Source organism: Geotrypetes seraphini, chromosome 11 (assembly GCF_902459505.1).
Source record: "Geotrypetes seraphini chromosome 11, aGeoSer1.1, whole genome shotgun sequence".
NCBI lineage: Eukaryota > Metazoa > Chordata > Amphibia > Gymnophiona > Dermophiidae > Geotrypetes > Geotrypetes seraphini.
Window position 1 is genome coordinate 125,462,566 of NC_047094.1, and position 16,878 is coordinate 125,479,443.

Here is a 16,878-nt window from a genome sequence, read left to right on the forward strand (position 1 = left end):
AACCAACAATGATAAAGGAGATGGAATACCTCTCATATGAGGAAGCACTAAAGAGATTATGGCTCTTCAGCTTGGAAACAAGACCTTGGAGGGGGGGGGGGGTCGGTGGATATGATTGAGGTCTGCAAAATCCTGAGTGGTATAAAATGGGTATAAGTGAATTAATTTTTTTACTCTTTCAAAAATTACAAAGACTAGGGGACACTCGATGAAGTTACATGGTAATACTTTTAAAACAAACTAGGAGGACGAATATTGGGTGGACTTTACGATTTATGGCCCAAAAATATCAAAGAAAAAGGCAATTTAACTTAATCATGAATTTATAAAGCGTTTAACTATTGGGCAGACTGGATGGACCATTATCAATAATAATAATAAATAAAATTATTATTATTATTATTCAGGTCTTTTTCTGCTATGATTTATTATGTTACTATGTCACTCAATGAACAGTTAAGCTCTGGAGCTTGTTGCCAGAGGATGTAGTTACAACAGTTAGCATATCTGGGTTTAAAAAAGGTTTAGACAAGTTACTGGAGGAAAAGTACATAATCTCCTATTGAGAGAGACATGGGGAAAGCCACTGCTTGCCCTGGATTGGTAGCATGGACTCATGGTATTGTTTGGGTTTAAAAAAAGTTTAGACAAGTTCCTGGAGGAAAAGTACATAGTCTGCTAGGTACTTGTGACCTGGATTGGCCACTACTGGAAGTGGGATACTGGGCTAGATGGACAATCGATGTGCTCAGTATAACGCTTCTTTTGTTCCTTGGCAGTGTCCAAGCTTATCCAGGCTATAAGAATTACAATGCATTGTAATGTTTCTAACTCAATTCAGTGTTATAAGCCTCCATTCTTTATACCTGTCTGGGGTTGTTCCACATTTATCAAAGAATGTGATTATGGGAGTTAGCATATTTGGGTTTAAAAGGATTTCAGCAAGTTCCTGGATGTCTGTAAATGATTAGCCAAGTAGACTTGAGGGAGCCATCAGTTATAGAGATGGGCTGTCATTTACAGTGACCTAGGAAATGCCAATGACATGATAGCCAAACAAAAATGAGCAGAAAAAACATACGCAGTGGAATGCTGTTTGGTTTGGTTTTGTTTTTTTTTGGGGGGGCCCAGGAGCTCTGCCCTAGCCCCAGCGGAAACCTGCAGCACGGCCTGTCACCAGCTCCCAACTCCACCCCCTACCTCCTCCTGGCATTGTACTTTAAATCTTTGGGGCAGCCGCTGCGCAGCGTCAATGAGCAGGTCTGTCCCCAGAAGTAGAATGAAGGGTTCCGGGGCAAGCCTGCTCATTGACACTGTGCAGCGGCTGCCCCAAAGATTTAAAGTACAGCGCCAGTAAATGGGTGGGAGGGCAGGCATCAACTAGCGACTTCCAATTTTTTAGGGAGACCATGGCCCCTATGGCCTCCCCTATTCCAAACTGTATGAGAAAAAAACGCAACATTTTGTTTTCTGTCTTTTGCAAATAATAGAGTATTATCCCTTTTGGAAAGAAGGGAACACTCTATTTCTTTATTACAGAATCACGAAGAATCGTTACGCATGTACACACTTGTACACCTATCAGGAAAAGCGTATTCTCTCTTTCCAAAACAGTATACCCTTTTCTATGAGGGTCCTTCAAAAAGTTTCCACACTTTCATATTTTTGTATGGTTGAGGCGGGAGAAGTGGTAAGAGGGTGTGTCGTAGAATGTCATGTGACTAGTCAGTCAGACAAGCCAGCTCACCTTTGCAGGTAGTGATGTAATATGTTTTTGTGATATTTAATAAATAGTGTTTAAAAAAAAATAAAAGTGTGGAAACTTTTTGAAAATCCCTCGTACATAGTGCACACTATTTCCAAAGTGTGCACACTATTGTTAGCAAATGACAAAATAGCCAAATGAATTAAACAAAAGTTCCCATAAATGACATGAAGCAAAATTTTTCTGGCTCCCATCCCTAATCAGTTATTCCTGGGAGGGAGCAGGAATAAAGGACTCTTCTATTTGAGATTATCAGGTACTTCCTACTGATCCAAGTTGGCTGCTTTCAGAGATAGAAAGATGGGTTCAATGAACCTTTTGATCTGACTCAGCATGTCATGCCATGTTCTTACCTTATACTGTCCAGTCCTTACCCAAGTGTAAGAGGTTGCAGCTCACTCACAAACCTGGTACTTATATATCTTCAGCTTGCCAGTAACTCTTATTGTTGCTTGATAGATGGGTCCCTCATTCAACTTTTCTAGGCCTGTGAATGGTGCCAGTCCTAGGAGCAGAATCCAGATTTGGGATAGGGCAGATTGTGTGACTTGATAAAGGTTGCGTTTTTCAGATAGTTGTATATATTGTGATCATTTTTCTTGCTCTTCTACTAGGTCTTCAGAAGTTGCACCGTCTCCGGCGACCTCGCTCCAGCAGTGATGCCTTCCCTGTCCCTGCAGATCCTGCAGGACTTCCACCACCCTTGCTGAAGCCAAGCCGCTCTTGTGAGAGCATGGACTCCATGGACCATGATAGTGTCTACACAGCACCTGACTTCTCCCGTCCGACCTCTGCCTGGCTTGAAGATGACGATGATCTTGACTTCGGTCCACCCTTCACTGGTATTGGCCTAGACTTTGACCCCCTCTCTTTCCAATACAGTCCACCTCCTTGCCTTTCTCTGGAGGATAGTTCCCCTTCCCAATCCCAGCCACAAAGTGCAGCTAAGAGAGGGTCTGAAGAAGCTCAGTGGGGATCAGAAATCTCTAGCCCTCCACTACCCCTGTCACGGGAGAAACTTGCAAAATCCTTCTCTTTCACCCGCAAGGTAGTCCATGCTCTCTCTCCACGAGGTAGTCGGTCACCCCCCATGGACATCTCGGACCCGATCAGCAGCACTGTTCCAGCCAAGATCCTAGAAATGATCAACAGCAAAGCCAGTGAGGGACCCAATCAATCTCCTCCATCACAGATGATTTCCATGCTCCTCAAATCCAGTGACGGGCAGCTGAGTGATAGCTGCCGGCAGGAAGTGCACAGGAAACTCTCATTGGCTGAGAGCAAGGTCAAAGTTCAGGCCACAGAACACATCGATCCCCCCAAAAGTAAGAAGCTTTTTTTTAACTCAAGGAATCTGCTTCTGACTTTCCCTCTCTCTCTCTCTCTCTCTCTCTCTCTCTCTCTCTTTTAGCTGTAGCTCACATTCCTTTCTGCCTTGTGTAAGCAGCAGTGGCTGATGTTTGAAACCTGAGGCAGAGCAGCAAAGGGCAACAGGACAGGAACAGTTTCATTACAATTTTCGTATTTTGAGAGGTTGCACCATTTCAGATGCCAGTGAATTTTGATGCCTAATTTACCAACCATCTCTGAGTGTTCTTTAATTTGGTTTAAGACTTGTTTCATTAAGGATTTTATTAGTTTAGTTTCTGTGAATTACATCATCATATATCAAAGGTAAAGCCAGATTCCACAAAATGCAAAAGAAAATGTAAACTGAAAGTGCCAGTATCTGTTAAATAATAAGAAGGTATCAAGTTTGCCTTAGCACTTAACATCTGCCTCAACTGGGCTTGTGCTCAAGCCAAATATGGCAAAATAAACCAAATAATCATATACCTCCAAACAATTTTTTAGGTTTGTGTATTTTGATTCCCAGACAAAGTATGGCAATCTCAGAAAAGTTTAAGTGGCAAAGCTACATATTTACGGGTATGAATCACCAAATATATAAATCTTCACAACATAAGCTTGGTTCTAAGAGAGAGGTTGTAGAACTGCATATATAATTTGCATATATTTGCTTGAAGAGAGAGCTTTTGACTAAAATGCTTCTTTGGATCTGTTTAGGACGTTTTTGAGACTTTGGGAAGTAGTAAGTGGGAGAGAGGCCTGGAAAGCTCTTAAAGTCAGGACAAGCGCACTATATTTCATGGGGGTGTGAATCCTCTTAACCAATCAAACATATTTTTGTAGGTCTTTTGCTTTTAAATATTTTTGCTTCTGCTTTTAGCCCCTCCCTATTATGTGACCCTTAATTGTTGTCTTTTTCTAAAATTTTCGGAGTTCCACCCCCTCTCCCATTGTCATCTGTAAGTCTGTCTATTTTTGTTAACGTATGTGTGAAATGTTCCTGTTACCCCTTTTTACTTTTTTATATTTGTAATTCGCTTTGAAGCTATGTTATAAGCATTTGCATCAAATTTTAATAAACATGAAATATGAAAAGCGCTCCTTGAGGAGAGACCTCTGGCTGGTTTCAGCCTCTCAGTTTGAGACTGAGGATTTTCTTAGAGATCAGACTCCACAGGTGATCCCTGAAGTTAATTCCCTCCCGCCCACTCCAAGGCAGAGCTTTTTTGGCTCTTCAGCCAACCAGGAACAGGGCATTGCTTTGGTAGGATTTTTCTGTTCTTTTTTCTTCCGGGTGTAAGTACTTCTGCAAACCACAGTATGGCTGGGAAACATCGTGTCACCAAACCTGCTGCTCAGGTTACAGCTTCTGTCTTTGTGCAGACAGAAGATATTACCCAGGCAGAGGGAGTGGTTCCATCTGCAAGTGGTCTTCAGCTTGAATCTCATGAAGAAAGTAAAGGAACTGAGAGAAGAGGTGGCAAGACTGAGAAGCATTCATAAGAATGAGAGGTATATCGATGAAATGGTTAATGAGGCGTCAAACATTTCCAGCAGTGGGGATGAAGAGGCTGTGCTTAGGGAACATAAGAATTGCCGCTGCTGAGTCAAACCAGTGCTCCATCATGCCCAGCAGTCCGCTCACGCGGTGGCCCTGAGGTCAAAGACCAGCACCCTAACCGAGACTAGCCCTACCAGTGCCCGTTCTTGTTCAGCAGGAACATGTCTAACTTTGTCTTGAATCCCTGGAGGGTGTTTTCCCCTATAACAGCCTCCAGAAGAGCGTTCCAGCTTTCTACCACTCTCTGGGTGAAGATGAACTTCTTTACGTTTCAACTTTAGAGAGTGCCCTCTCGTTCTCCCTATCTTGGAGAGGGTGAACAACCTGTCCTTATCTACTAAGTCTATCCCCTTCAGTACCTTGAATGTTTCGATCATGTCCCTTCTCAATCTCCTCTGTTCGAGGGAGAAGAGGCCCAGTTTCTCTAATCTTTCGCTGTACAGCAGCTCCTCCAATCTCTTAACCATCTTAGTCGCTCTTCTGTGGACTCTTTCGAGTAGTACCGTGTCCTCCTTCATGTACGGCGACCAGTGCTGGATCCAATACTTCAGGTGATGGCACTCCATGGCCCGGTAGAGCGACAGATGGGACTCAGATTATGGAACCTTGTAAGATTGGTACTGTGACTTCACCTGCCCTTGAACTGAAGAACCAGTATGCTGCCTTGAAAGTGGAGGAGATGAGAGCAGGTAGAGAAAGGATCAAAGTTTGAAATCCCCAAATTTGCTGGATCCATGACCACTAAGAGGTATAAGATAGTGGTGGTTGGTGATTCCCTTATGAGGGGTACAGAAGTGTCCATCTGCAGACCAGATATGATGTCCCGGGAGGTATGTTGTCTGCCTGGTGCCAAAATCCAAGATGTTAAGGAGAGATTGCCAAGACCCATCAAACCTGATGACTATTATTTGATGCTGCTCATTCACATTGGTACTAATAATACTGCCAGGCAACCCTGTAAATATATCAAAAGTGACTTGTGGCTCTGGGAGAGAAGGTGAAGCAATCAGGTGCGCAGGTGGTATTCTCATCCATCCTCCCTGTCAAGGGTAAGGGCCAGGTCAGAGAACCACATTTCCTGGAGATGAAGTGGCTATGTGGATGGTATTGTCGAGAGCATTTTGGCTTCCTGGACTATGGAATAATTTTTCAAGGGCTGCTGAGCAGGAATAGTCTACATCTATCAAAGAAGTAACAAACTGTCTTCAGATGCAGGCTGGCTAATTTACTGATGAGGGCTTTAACCCTTTCAGGACCATAAGGATTGTAGGCCAATTTTTGTGGTTTTGACGACATTTTTATGGTAAAAAGGGCTTGCAGATGCCAAAAAATTGATTTTTTTTTGTGAAATATCATTATTTTTATTTAAAAAAATCACACTTCTGGCTTATGGACAGTGTGGCAAGTGAATCTTCTCGTCAATCTAGCAACGACGCTAATGAATGAATGTCGGAACCAGTTTGTTTACATAAAGGCAGTATCATATGGAATCCGTACATATCAAATTTAGAACTGTAGACTATCCCAATCAAAATTGATAGGATTTTAAAGTTATGGGACAAATATGTCCCTTGGTCCTGAAAGGGTTAAACTAGAATTGATGGGGCAGGGTGATCAAAGCCCCCTGGTGAGTATAAGCCCTCAGATAAGTAAATCACTGAATACCTCTACACGGATGGGAAAAGGGAGCAATGTTTGGAAAGCAGTATATACTAATGTTTGAAGTATGGGAAACAAGATTCTAGATCCATACTTTGGATATAGTACTTATCCAAGCTTCCCTCTATAATAACTTTCAAGTCTTCTCAGCCATACAAGTTCCTTGGTCAGATCATTTCTTAGTTTCCTTCCAACAACAAACTTTAGATTACAGCCCAAAATTAAAGCCTAAAACAATTATCTCTAGGAACTACCAATAAATTGGACGCTGCCTCTATCTTGTCTAATTTTGATCTTACCTTAGATAAATTTTCTAGCCTTACTATCAATAATAAAATCCTAGAATGGAACAATTATATCACCAAGCTTCTAGATTCACTTAAACCAGTTACTATCTTTACAATTTCCCCTCGTAAATTGAAAAATCCCTGGTATTCAGCCAATTTGAATGTAATCAAAAAACAGCTACGCTCCCTTGAACGCAAATGGAGACAAAACAAAACACTGATCAATCTTAATAAGTTTAAGGAACACGCGGCATACTATAAAACCGAAATCAATAAAGCAAAAAAAGAATACTACTCTAAACAAATTAAGAAAGCAAAAAATACTTCCGCACTTTTTGCAATAGTCAACTTTCTAACTTCGAAGAAAAAAGAAACAAATAAAATTAATCAAGCACCATCGGCACAAGCCCTTGCCACTTATTTTGCAAATAAAGTACAAAGAATTAGGGAGACTTTTTCACAAACTCTTATCCCTAACAGTATCGAAGACTTCACTGATTCTATTACTTCTAATCTGCCTTTTTCCAAATGTTCTCGTTTCACCCTCCCAACTTTACAGGAAATACAAAGATGTCTTAATTCACTCAATATAAAAGGGACCAGTTCAGAAATTATTAGATCTATCATCCTTGAATACATTAATTCATTCTCTGGTAATTTCTTGTATAGATTACTGTAATGCCCTCTATAAGGGCATTACCAAAAAGGAAATAAGACGCCTTCAGATAGTACAAAATACTGCTATTAAGATCATCTATGGCGCAAAGAAACATGACCATGTTTCTCCCCTTTTAATCAATGCTCACTGGCTGCCTGTCGAACATCAAATTAGTTATAAAATTCTACTATTAACCTTTACAACTCATTTATACAATCAACCAGTTTCCTTGTTCCCTATTATCCCGCTAAATCCTTTCGCTCTATATCACAAATTCTCCTAGTTGTACCATCTTTAAAACTAATTAATACATTGAGCTCTAATAATTTCGCCGTCACTGCACCTTCACTTTAGAATTCGCTGCCTAATCACTTATGAATGGAATCATCGATAAAGCAATTTAAAGCAAAACTCAAAACATTTTTATTTGAAGATGCTTTTGGATAAAACTGTCCTTCTCAGGACTAAATGAACTATTGTCCCTAACCTTACCTATTGTTTTACCCTTAAGTGTGCTTTCTTCAAATATTGTAGTTCAGTCCTTTTTCCCCAAATGTGTACAGTTAGTATACGTGTTTTGTAAACGTCTACTAATCCAATATTGGTTTGTATAATATTTTAACTCAAATTTGTCTTGTTTCTTTTAAAGATATCTTTTTTTATTATTGCTGTACACAGCCTAGAAATTGGAATAAGCAATATAAATTTTTTTTTAATAAACTTGATCTAGAAGCTGTGATGGAAGAAGATGAGTTGGATATAGTGGCGATCAAAGAGACATAGTTTAAGGAGAACAATGACTGGGATGTAGTTATACAAGGCTATAATCTGTTCAGGAAAGACAGGGTAGGAAGAAAAGGAAGGGGAGCAGTGTTATATGTTAAAGATCATATTAAAGCCACACAATTGCAGGCACTGTTGATCAATTTGGAAAGAGGGAATGGTAAATATATTTACGTTGGTGTGATATACAGGCCTCCTACACAGACTGAAGAAGTGAACAGAGATTTAATAGTAGACATTCAGAATATATCTTAAAAAAGGGGAAGTTTTATTAATAGGTGATTTTAACATGCTGGATGTTGATTGGGGTATCTCTATTGTGGTGTCTTCTAGAAATAGGGAAATCCTGGATTCTCTACAAGGAGAACTGTTCCAGCAGTTGGTAATGGAACCCACACGGGATGGGATCATACTAGACTTAATGCTTACAAATGGGGAAAGTGTTTCTAATGTTACAGTGGGTGATCTGGCATCATAAGAACATAAGAATTGCCGCTGCTGGGTCAGACCAATGGTCCATCCTGCCCAGCAGTCCGCTCACGCGGCAGCCTCAAGGTCAAGGCCAGTGCTCCAAATGAGTCCAGTCTCACCAGTTTAGCATGAACTTGTCCAACTTTGTCTTAAAACCCTGGAGGGTGTTTTCCCCTATAACAGACTCCGGAAGAGCATTCCAGTTTTCTACCACTCTCTGAGTGAAGAAGGATTTCCTTACGTTTGTGCAGAATCTATCCCCTTTCAACTTTAGAAAGTGTCCTCTTGTTCTCCCTACTGTGGAGAGGGTGAACAGCCTGTCCTTATCTACCAAGTCCTTATCTACCTTCAGTATTTTGAATGTTTCGATCATGTCCCCTCGCAGTCTCCTCTCTTCAAGGGAGAAGAGGCCCAGCTTCTCCAATCTCTCACTGTACGGCAACTCCTCCATCCCCTTAACCATCTTAGTCGCTCTTCTCTAGACCCTTTCGAATAGTACCGTGTCCTTCTTCATGTACGGCGACCAGTGCTGAACACAGTATTCCAGGTGAGGGCGCACCATGGCCCGGTACAGTGGCATGATAACCTTTTCTGATCTGTTCGTGATCCCCTTCTTGATCATTCCTAGCATTCTGTTCGCCCTTTTCGCTGCCGAAGCACATTGTGCAGATGGCTTCATGGACTTGTCGATCAGAACTCCCAAGTCCCTTTCCTGGGAGGTCTCTCCAAGTACCACCCTGGACATCCTGTATTCGTGCATGAGATTTTTGTTCCCGACATGCATCACTTTGCACTTATCCACATTGAACCTCATTAGCCATGTCGATGCCCATTTCTCGAGCTTGATTATGTCCTGTTACAGATCTTCGCAATCCCCCTGTGTCTTCACTACTCTGTATAACTTCATATTGTCCGCAAATTTAATCACCTTGCTCGTCGTACCAATGTCCAGATCGTTTATATCAGTGGTCTCAAACATGCGGCCCGGGGGCCACATGCGGCCCGCCAGGTACTATTTTGAGGCCCTCGGTATATTTATCATAATCACAAAAGTAAAATAAAACAGTTTCTTTGATCATAAGTCTCTTTAGCTATAAATGACAATATTATTATTAAGACTTAGCTAAAAGGAAAGATTGATAAACTATAAAGAGTTTTACCTCATGCAAAATTGTCATTTCTTTAATAAGATATTAACTATTTTTTCTAAAGCCCTCCAAGTACCTATAAATCCAAAATGTGGCCCTGCAAAGAGTTTGAGTTTGAGACCACTGGTTTATATGAACACTGCATGGTAAAATTTAATATTAAGATGGGTACAGAGAGGGCTCATGCAAAAGTAAAGGTTCTAGACTTTAAAAAAGCTATCTTTGTTTGGATGGGGATTATGTCAAGGAATTGTCTGGATGGGAACATCTGGAAGGAGTAGAAATGCAGTGGGCAAAACTGAAAGGAATTATTGAAAGGGTGACAAAACTTTTTGTGAGGCAGGTAAGTAATAGTAAGAGGAAAGAAGGCCACTTTGGTTCTCAAAACTAGTAGCTGAGAAGGTAAAGAATAAGAGGTTAATGAATCTGAATTTCTGTCCAGGATGACCAATCTCATCTGACGCGTGACAGGTCTTCTCTTGGTTTTCTTCTGGTCAGAGCAATCTCAGCATTCTTGGAAACCCCTTTTCCTCAATGCCGAAGTGTCGTGGAAGGCGGCACCCCAATCCCGTGGCTTCAGACCCATTGGAAAGTGTTTTGAGGAGGCTGCAAGCACACTGTGCCACTTATATATGCCCCCAAATGCCTAGCCCTCATTCAGGGAGTATATATTTTCCTTTATCACACTAAACCATGGCCTAACTTAAGTAGATTGTAGTGACTGTGGCTGTAAATGTGATTGCATTAATAACAATTGTACAATTCCCACAAAACAAATCTGATAATTCCCCTCATATCCCTCTCCCCTCTAGATAGATCAATTTGGCCTACTACCTTCCTTCACAAGAAGATAGAAAGCAGATCATGATCTGATGCTTTCAGAGCCTCTCCTTCTATGGTCTGTCATCTCCTTCCATTCCTTCCTTTCCTTTCCCCTCCCTTCCATGGTCTTCCTTCTCCCTCCCTCTCTCCAGTCCCTCTCCTCCTACACTCCCCTCCCTCCCTGTCTTTGTCACCCTCCCCAGTCAGCAGCGCAGCATTCACAACTTGCAATGTTCACACCAACTTCCTCAGCAGACAGACTTTGGATCCGGACGAGTGGGCCCTGTCCTCAGTGGTATTCTGACCCATAGTGTGGCACAGGGGTCAGCCCTGCTTCGATCTCATGGCTATGGCAAAGATCAAGAAATGAATCATTTCTTCAGTTGAAGATCCGAGCCCGGAAACGAAAGTCTCAATGCTCTAGTACAGCAGTGGCCTCAGCAGCTTCTCCTGTATATCTTTCCTGCCTGGCCCATGATAGGCCGGGTCATTTGGTGGATTCCAGTCCATCCAGGTCGCGTCATTCTGGTGGCTCCACATTGGCCTCGCAGACTGGTATGCATATCTGATGCATCTTCGCAAGGGTTGTGGCCTTCGGATGAGCTTCCATCCAGACCTGCTTATGCAGGGTCAGGTCTGTATGGAGGACCTGAGATGCTTTGCTCTTATGGCATGGCTCTTGAGCACACAGCCTTAGAACACAAAAGCTATTCTGATGTGATTATTGACACTCTTCTCCAGTCGAAGAATTTGTCTACAGTTTCTGCTTATGCTAAGGCGTGAAAGGCTTTTCAACATTGGTGTGCTTAGGATTAGGTGGACCCTTATTCGGCTCCAATCTCCATGATTCTCACCTTTCTTCAGGCTGGCCTTGATAAAGGCCTCATTGTAGCATCTTTTTGGGTCCAGGTAGCCTGGCTGTTCTTTGGCGTCTCATCCTAATGTCACTAGATTTCTAAAGGGGACTCTTAGCATCAGACCACCATTCCTTTCCTGGGACCTCAACCTGATGCTGTAGATAGATTTGGTTCAGTGGGTATAAGTAGTTGCATATCATTACATTACATTAGTGATTTCTATTCCGCCTTTACCTTGCGGTTCAAGGCGGATTACATAAGAATTGCTATGATCTTAAGAAGTACATATTGAAGAGATATAAAGAAGTATTTAGGAATAGATTGAACATTATCTAAATTGCTAAGGGGTAGTTGGTAGTGTAGGATGGATTTAGAACATTATCGGTTGTGTTATTTTGGTTTTATGTATTTTTTGAAGAGTAGGGTTTTTGTTTCTTTGAAGGTTTTGTAGTCTGTGGTTGAAGTCAGCAGGTTGGTGAGTTGTCGGTCCAGTTTCACTGCTCTGGTGGCCAGTAGGTTGTCATACATTTTTCTTCATTTTACATTTTTGGTTGGTGGGTGTGCGAATATTGTGTGGGTTCTTTTATGTCTGTTTGAGGTGGAATGAGTTAGTCGATTGTTCCAATAGGTATAGCTTTGAATAGTAGGGAATGGAATTTGAAGTGTACTCTGGCTTGTATTGGGAGCCAGTGTGAGTCATGGTATGCCTCTGTGATGTGGTCGTATTTTCTCAACGAATAGATAAGTCTTAGGGCTGTATTTTGTATTGTTTGAAGTTGTTTTATCATTATTGCTGGACAGGGGAGATATAGTATGTTGCAGTAATCTATATAGTATGTTGCAGTAATCATATCATCAACATAGATATAGAATTTTGTGTCTATTGACCGAAATATCTCAGCCAGAGGCTTGAGTAGATATTAAATAAGATGGGAAGCAGTATGGCAACCCGTGGCACCCCACAGTTCAGTGCCCAAGGTAATGATGTGCTTTTGCTTAACAGAATGGATTATTTGGCTGTCTGACAAATAGGATTTGAACCATGTAAATACTGTGACACATATACCTGTTTCTGCCAATCTTGAAAGCATTGTGTTATGATACACGGTGTTAAAGGCTGTGGAGAAATCCAGAAATATTAGTGTTCGAGGAAGATTCCCTGTCACAGTTTCTGTACAGATTATCATCTATAGTTTCTCTTTAGCCTGTGTTTTGTTTGTCTGTCTCTCACTTCTTGTCCCTATATGTTGCTTCTTTCTGTCCCCCTCCCCCGTTCTGCACCAAGCCAACCAGTGTGATACTCCATATTTATCTTTATTTCAGGTCCAGAGCTAGACATGCATCAGACGCGTATCTCAACCCCTTTGTCCATTTTCCGCCATGTGCCCCCTCCTCCTCCCCCTAAGAATCCAGCACGACTCATGGCACTAGCGTTGGCAGAGAGCGCCCAGCGTGCTCTTGCACAACAGCCGCAGAGGGCACAGAAGGAAGCTGCCTCAGAGCCAAGCTCTCGCTTCCGCCGATCACTGTCCTTGGAGTGTGGGGAAACCCTGCCCCCAGCATCTGGCCCCCTGCACGCCATGGCAAGTCTGCAGCCTGGTAAGAAGACAGATGGGCCTGCCCCTCTGCAGAGACAGCAGAGCGAAGGTGGGCTGAAGAGTTCTGAACAGCATCGAAACAGAAGAGAGGTTAGACAGGTGAGTGTGTGTGTGTGTTTATCTCACTTGTGACTCTGTTGATCTAGTAGTTTAGCAGAGATAAAGATACATCCCACTGAGGACTGGGCAGCCCAGTGTCCACATGGGTGCAATTTGGTTTACTAGCCTTTGTGCTTTTAAATGTCCACTTTTCTTCTGGCTTAATTTTAGTCTGATTCAGATTAAAATATTTGCCAGGCTCAGTTTTGTTTGTGCTTTTCTTTTTAAGCCTGCAATCACAGATTTCTGTTTCTCTAGAGCAGAACATGGTGGGATAGGAGCGTTTTGCAGAGACCCAGGCAATAGCAATGAAATGACATGAAAAAATCTATATCTATGCTGGCCGTAACTGTCACAACTAAATAATCCAAGTCATGGGCTGCAGGTTTTCTGGACAGGATGATCTAGGGCTAATTTATTCCATAGCCTCTGTAGATCTTCACTGTTAGTTTATGTAAGAAAAGAAAAGCTAGAAATAGAAGGTAAAACCAAGACTGGCTCAGCCTATCCAGATGAACTTGGTGAGTTGGGTAATGGGAATTCTAATTCAGGTTTGCACATTTATTTAGTTGGTATAAATGAACACCGGATTTATTTCACAGCTGCCAAGTATCTTCATCGGGTACAAGTCTCCAGATTTGGAGGTCCATCTCCTGCATAGCATAAGAACATGAAATTCCCATCCAACACGGTGTTCTGCTGTTGCCAACTCTCAGCCATTAGAGTGAGCAGCGTCAGACCTCATAAGGTGCCACATCTTGCAGTCCATGAGATGAGCAGTAGGATGGGCAGAAGGCAACATTTGAACTACTGTCCCCCCCAAAAAAAACAGCAGCCTGAATGAAAGGCAGAAAGGAGACTGAATGGAGTGGGGCAGGTGAGGGTGTGTATGATCTGCCACTTGGGAAGTCTTCCCCTTTGGCAGCTCTGTTTATCTACAGGAGACAGTGAGATCCAAAGCAGAAATTGTAACATACATTTTGAGGTGCTTCTCCAGTGGTGTAGGCTTTAGCTTTCTGATGTTGCTGGAACAATCATTGGAGACCAAAGATCACAGAATGTCGTAGTCGGATTAAAAATAGGTAAAAGTATTCATTTGTAAAATCGCTGCTGCCATTTCTTCAAACCCTCCCTCCCTCCCTCTCGGTAACATATTTTTTGTTCTGTCCCCCATCTCCTTTGCTCCTATTATATATCTGAATCCTGGCTTCCTCCCTCACCTTGAAGTCATCTGTGCTGTGGTTGCACATCTCTTCTCTCGCTCTTGCACTCACTCCTGGTGATGCTTCCCACCTGTACACCTTCTTTCCACCTACTGCATTGCAGTTAAAAGCATTCATAAACCAGTTCTCCAAATCAATATTCCTTCTTAAAGGGGTAAATGTAAAAAAAAAAACCCAAAAAACAAAGCAGCAGCAATCACCAACAATATGACCAGAAAAAAGAGACCTCCCAGACCATGACATTACTACAAATATGCAGCCCTCCCCTCCATCATCTCCTGTGATGTTGCCACCAGCACATCGCACCCTAATTATGAAGTTTCTGCCTTGTAAGGCTCATTGCTACATGACCTCTGCCCTCCATTTCCTCTCCTCATAAAGCTGCTCCTCTTCCCTGAGCCCTAACACTGGTGACTCTGAGTTAGATGCACTAAAGAGGATCGGTAAGACTTTGTGAATCTGCTCTGATCCAATTTCTGGCCGATTCAAAAAGAGCTATTGGTGTACTAAAAAGTTTACATACAAATGATTCACGTAGAGGTTCATCGTAATCCCTGACTCTCCCATCTGATTGATCGCTGTGAGACTCTCATACATGTGCAGAGTCGGCAGGGAAAGCCCAAACAGCTGAGAGGCAAGGGAAGCCCCGAAAACAGCCTCCTGCCACTCATCTATTCGGGGCAGGAAACCTTTTTTTTTTTTAAAAAAAAAATGGGCGCAGATGCTGTGTGTGTGTTACACATGCACAATATCTGCCCCATTTAAAAAAAGAGAAAAAAAAGCCCCCCCCAAACACCGATGACTGTCTTCCCCGATGACCCTCGATGAACAAGACACTGGGAGTTCTCCCTCCCGCAGTAGTGAAAATCAGTATAAGGGATGCCATGCTGTCCTCCCCCATGTGAGAAAAAAATGGCAGGAGGGATGCCCACTCCCTCCTGTCATGCTGACTGCCCCCCCCAGGTGAGAGAAAATTGGCAGGAAGGCTGCCCACTCTGTCCTGCCAGTGGAGGCCCTTCTAAACCATCCCCTTCCCTCCCCCTAAAAAAAGGCAGGAGGGATACCCACCCCCTCCTGCCACCAGATGATCCCCTTAGCGCCTCCCCCCCCCCCCCCGGGCATCTTTTTCCAAAGATAGAAGCAGGAGGGAAGCATGGTCCCTCCACTTTCAAGGCCCGCTGATCCAAAATGTTGGGCCTTTCCTCAGACATCTAAGGCCCCTCCTATACGATACAGAAGGGAGATTCCAAGGCCCTGATTGGCTCAGACAGCTCTTGGGAGAGGCCTTAGGCATCTGAGCCAGTCAGGGCCTTGGGCCCCTCATTGTGCATCACATGATGGACCGAGGAGGGAAGGCCCACTATTTTGGATCAACAGACCTTGAAGATAGAGAGACCGTGCTTCCCTCCTGCTTTCAACTTCGGAAAAAGGTACAGGGGGAGGGTGTTCAGGGGGCTTCTGGTGGCAGGAGGGAGTGGGCATTCCTCCTGCCTTTTTTTGAGAGGGGCAAGGGTTTGGGGGGGGGCTCCATTGGCAGGAGGAAGTGGGCATCCATCCTGCCAATTTTCTCTTGTGGGGGTGAGTCGCCTTGGCAGGAGGAAGTGGGCATCACTCCTGCCAATTTTGTCTCACGGGTTGGGATGGGGTAGCATTGCAGGAGGGAGTGAACATCACTGCTTCGGGGGGAGAGGGGCAGTTCCCAATGCCAGTGCGTCGGGAGGGACTTTGGGGAGGGCCGTCATCAGTGTGTGTGTGTGGGCGGGAGTGCTGCTGTGAACCCCCTCATGCAGTGAACTGCCTCCACTTCCCCACCCTCATACTTGAAAAAATCAGCAAGAGGTATGCCTATTCCCTCCTACCTCAGCCCTCTGGCTCCCACCTCAGCTCCCTGGCTCCCCCCACACCTCCAGACCTCCCCCCATACCTCTTTTCTGAAGAAGACAGCAGGAGGGATTTCAAATCCCTCCTGCCCACAGGCCTGCGTCTCCAAAATGGTGGGCCTTCCCCTTCCTGATGCATGGGAGGGCTAAGGCCCTGATTGGTTCAGACACCTAAGGCCTCTTCCAATGGAAGGGCCTTAGGTGTCTGAGCCAATCAGGGCCTTAGGCTTCTCCCAGTGTATCTTAGGATGCACCGGGCAGGGGGGCCTAAGGCCTAGATTGATTCAGATGCTTAAGGTCCCTCCCAGGGGGCATCTGAACCAATATAAGGACTTAGGTCCCCTGTCCGGTGCATCCTGGAAGGCCCTGATTGGTTCAGGCGCATAAGGCCTCTTCCAGGGGAAAGGCTTTAGGCATCTGAGCCAATCAGGGCCTAGGCCCCTCCCCATGCATCCCAGGATGTACTGGGAAGGGGAAGGCCTGCCATTTTGGAGAGGCGGGCCTACAGGCAGAAAGGCATCATTCCTGCTATCTTCTTCAGGAAATAGGTATGGGGGTGAGTCAGGTGTGTGCGGGGGGAGCTGTGGGGGCCAGGGAGATGAGGCAGGAGGGAGTGGGCATCCCTTCTGCTGATTTTTATTCAAAGTACAGGGAGTGGGAAGGGCGTTGGGGGAGGGGAGTGTTCAGGCATGGGGAGGGTCATTTCTGCAGGGTGGG

At 43.8% G+C, this 16,878-nt stretch overlaps 1 protein-coding gene across 7 annotated transcripts in view; it reads left to right on the forward strand.

The window, feature by feature from the left end:
• ARHGAP33 (Rho GTPase activating protein 33) overlaps nt 1–16,878 on the forward strand; it is a 251,481-nt gene that overhangs the window by 229,466 nt on the left and 5,137 nt on the right. For all 7 annotated transcript variants that reach the window (XM_033962518.1, XM_033962514.1, XM_033962513.1 and 4 more), the window contains 2 exons: nt 2,380–3,090; nt 12,685–13,058. In XM_033962518.1, coding sequence (XP_033818409.1) covers nt 2,380–3,090; nt 12,685–13,058 — 1,085 coding nt within the window. The remainder of the gene's footprint in view (nt 1–2,379; nt 3,091–12,684; nt 13,059–16,878) is intronic.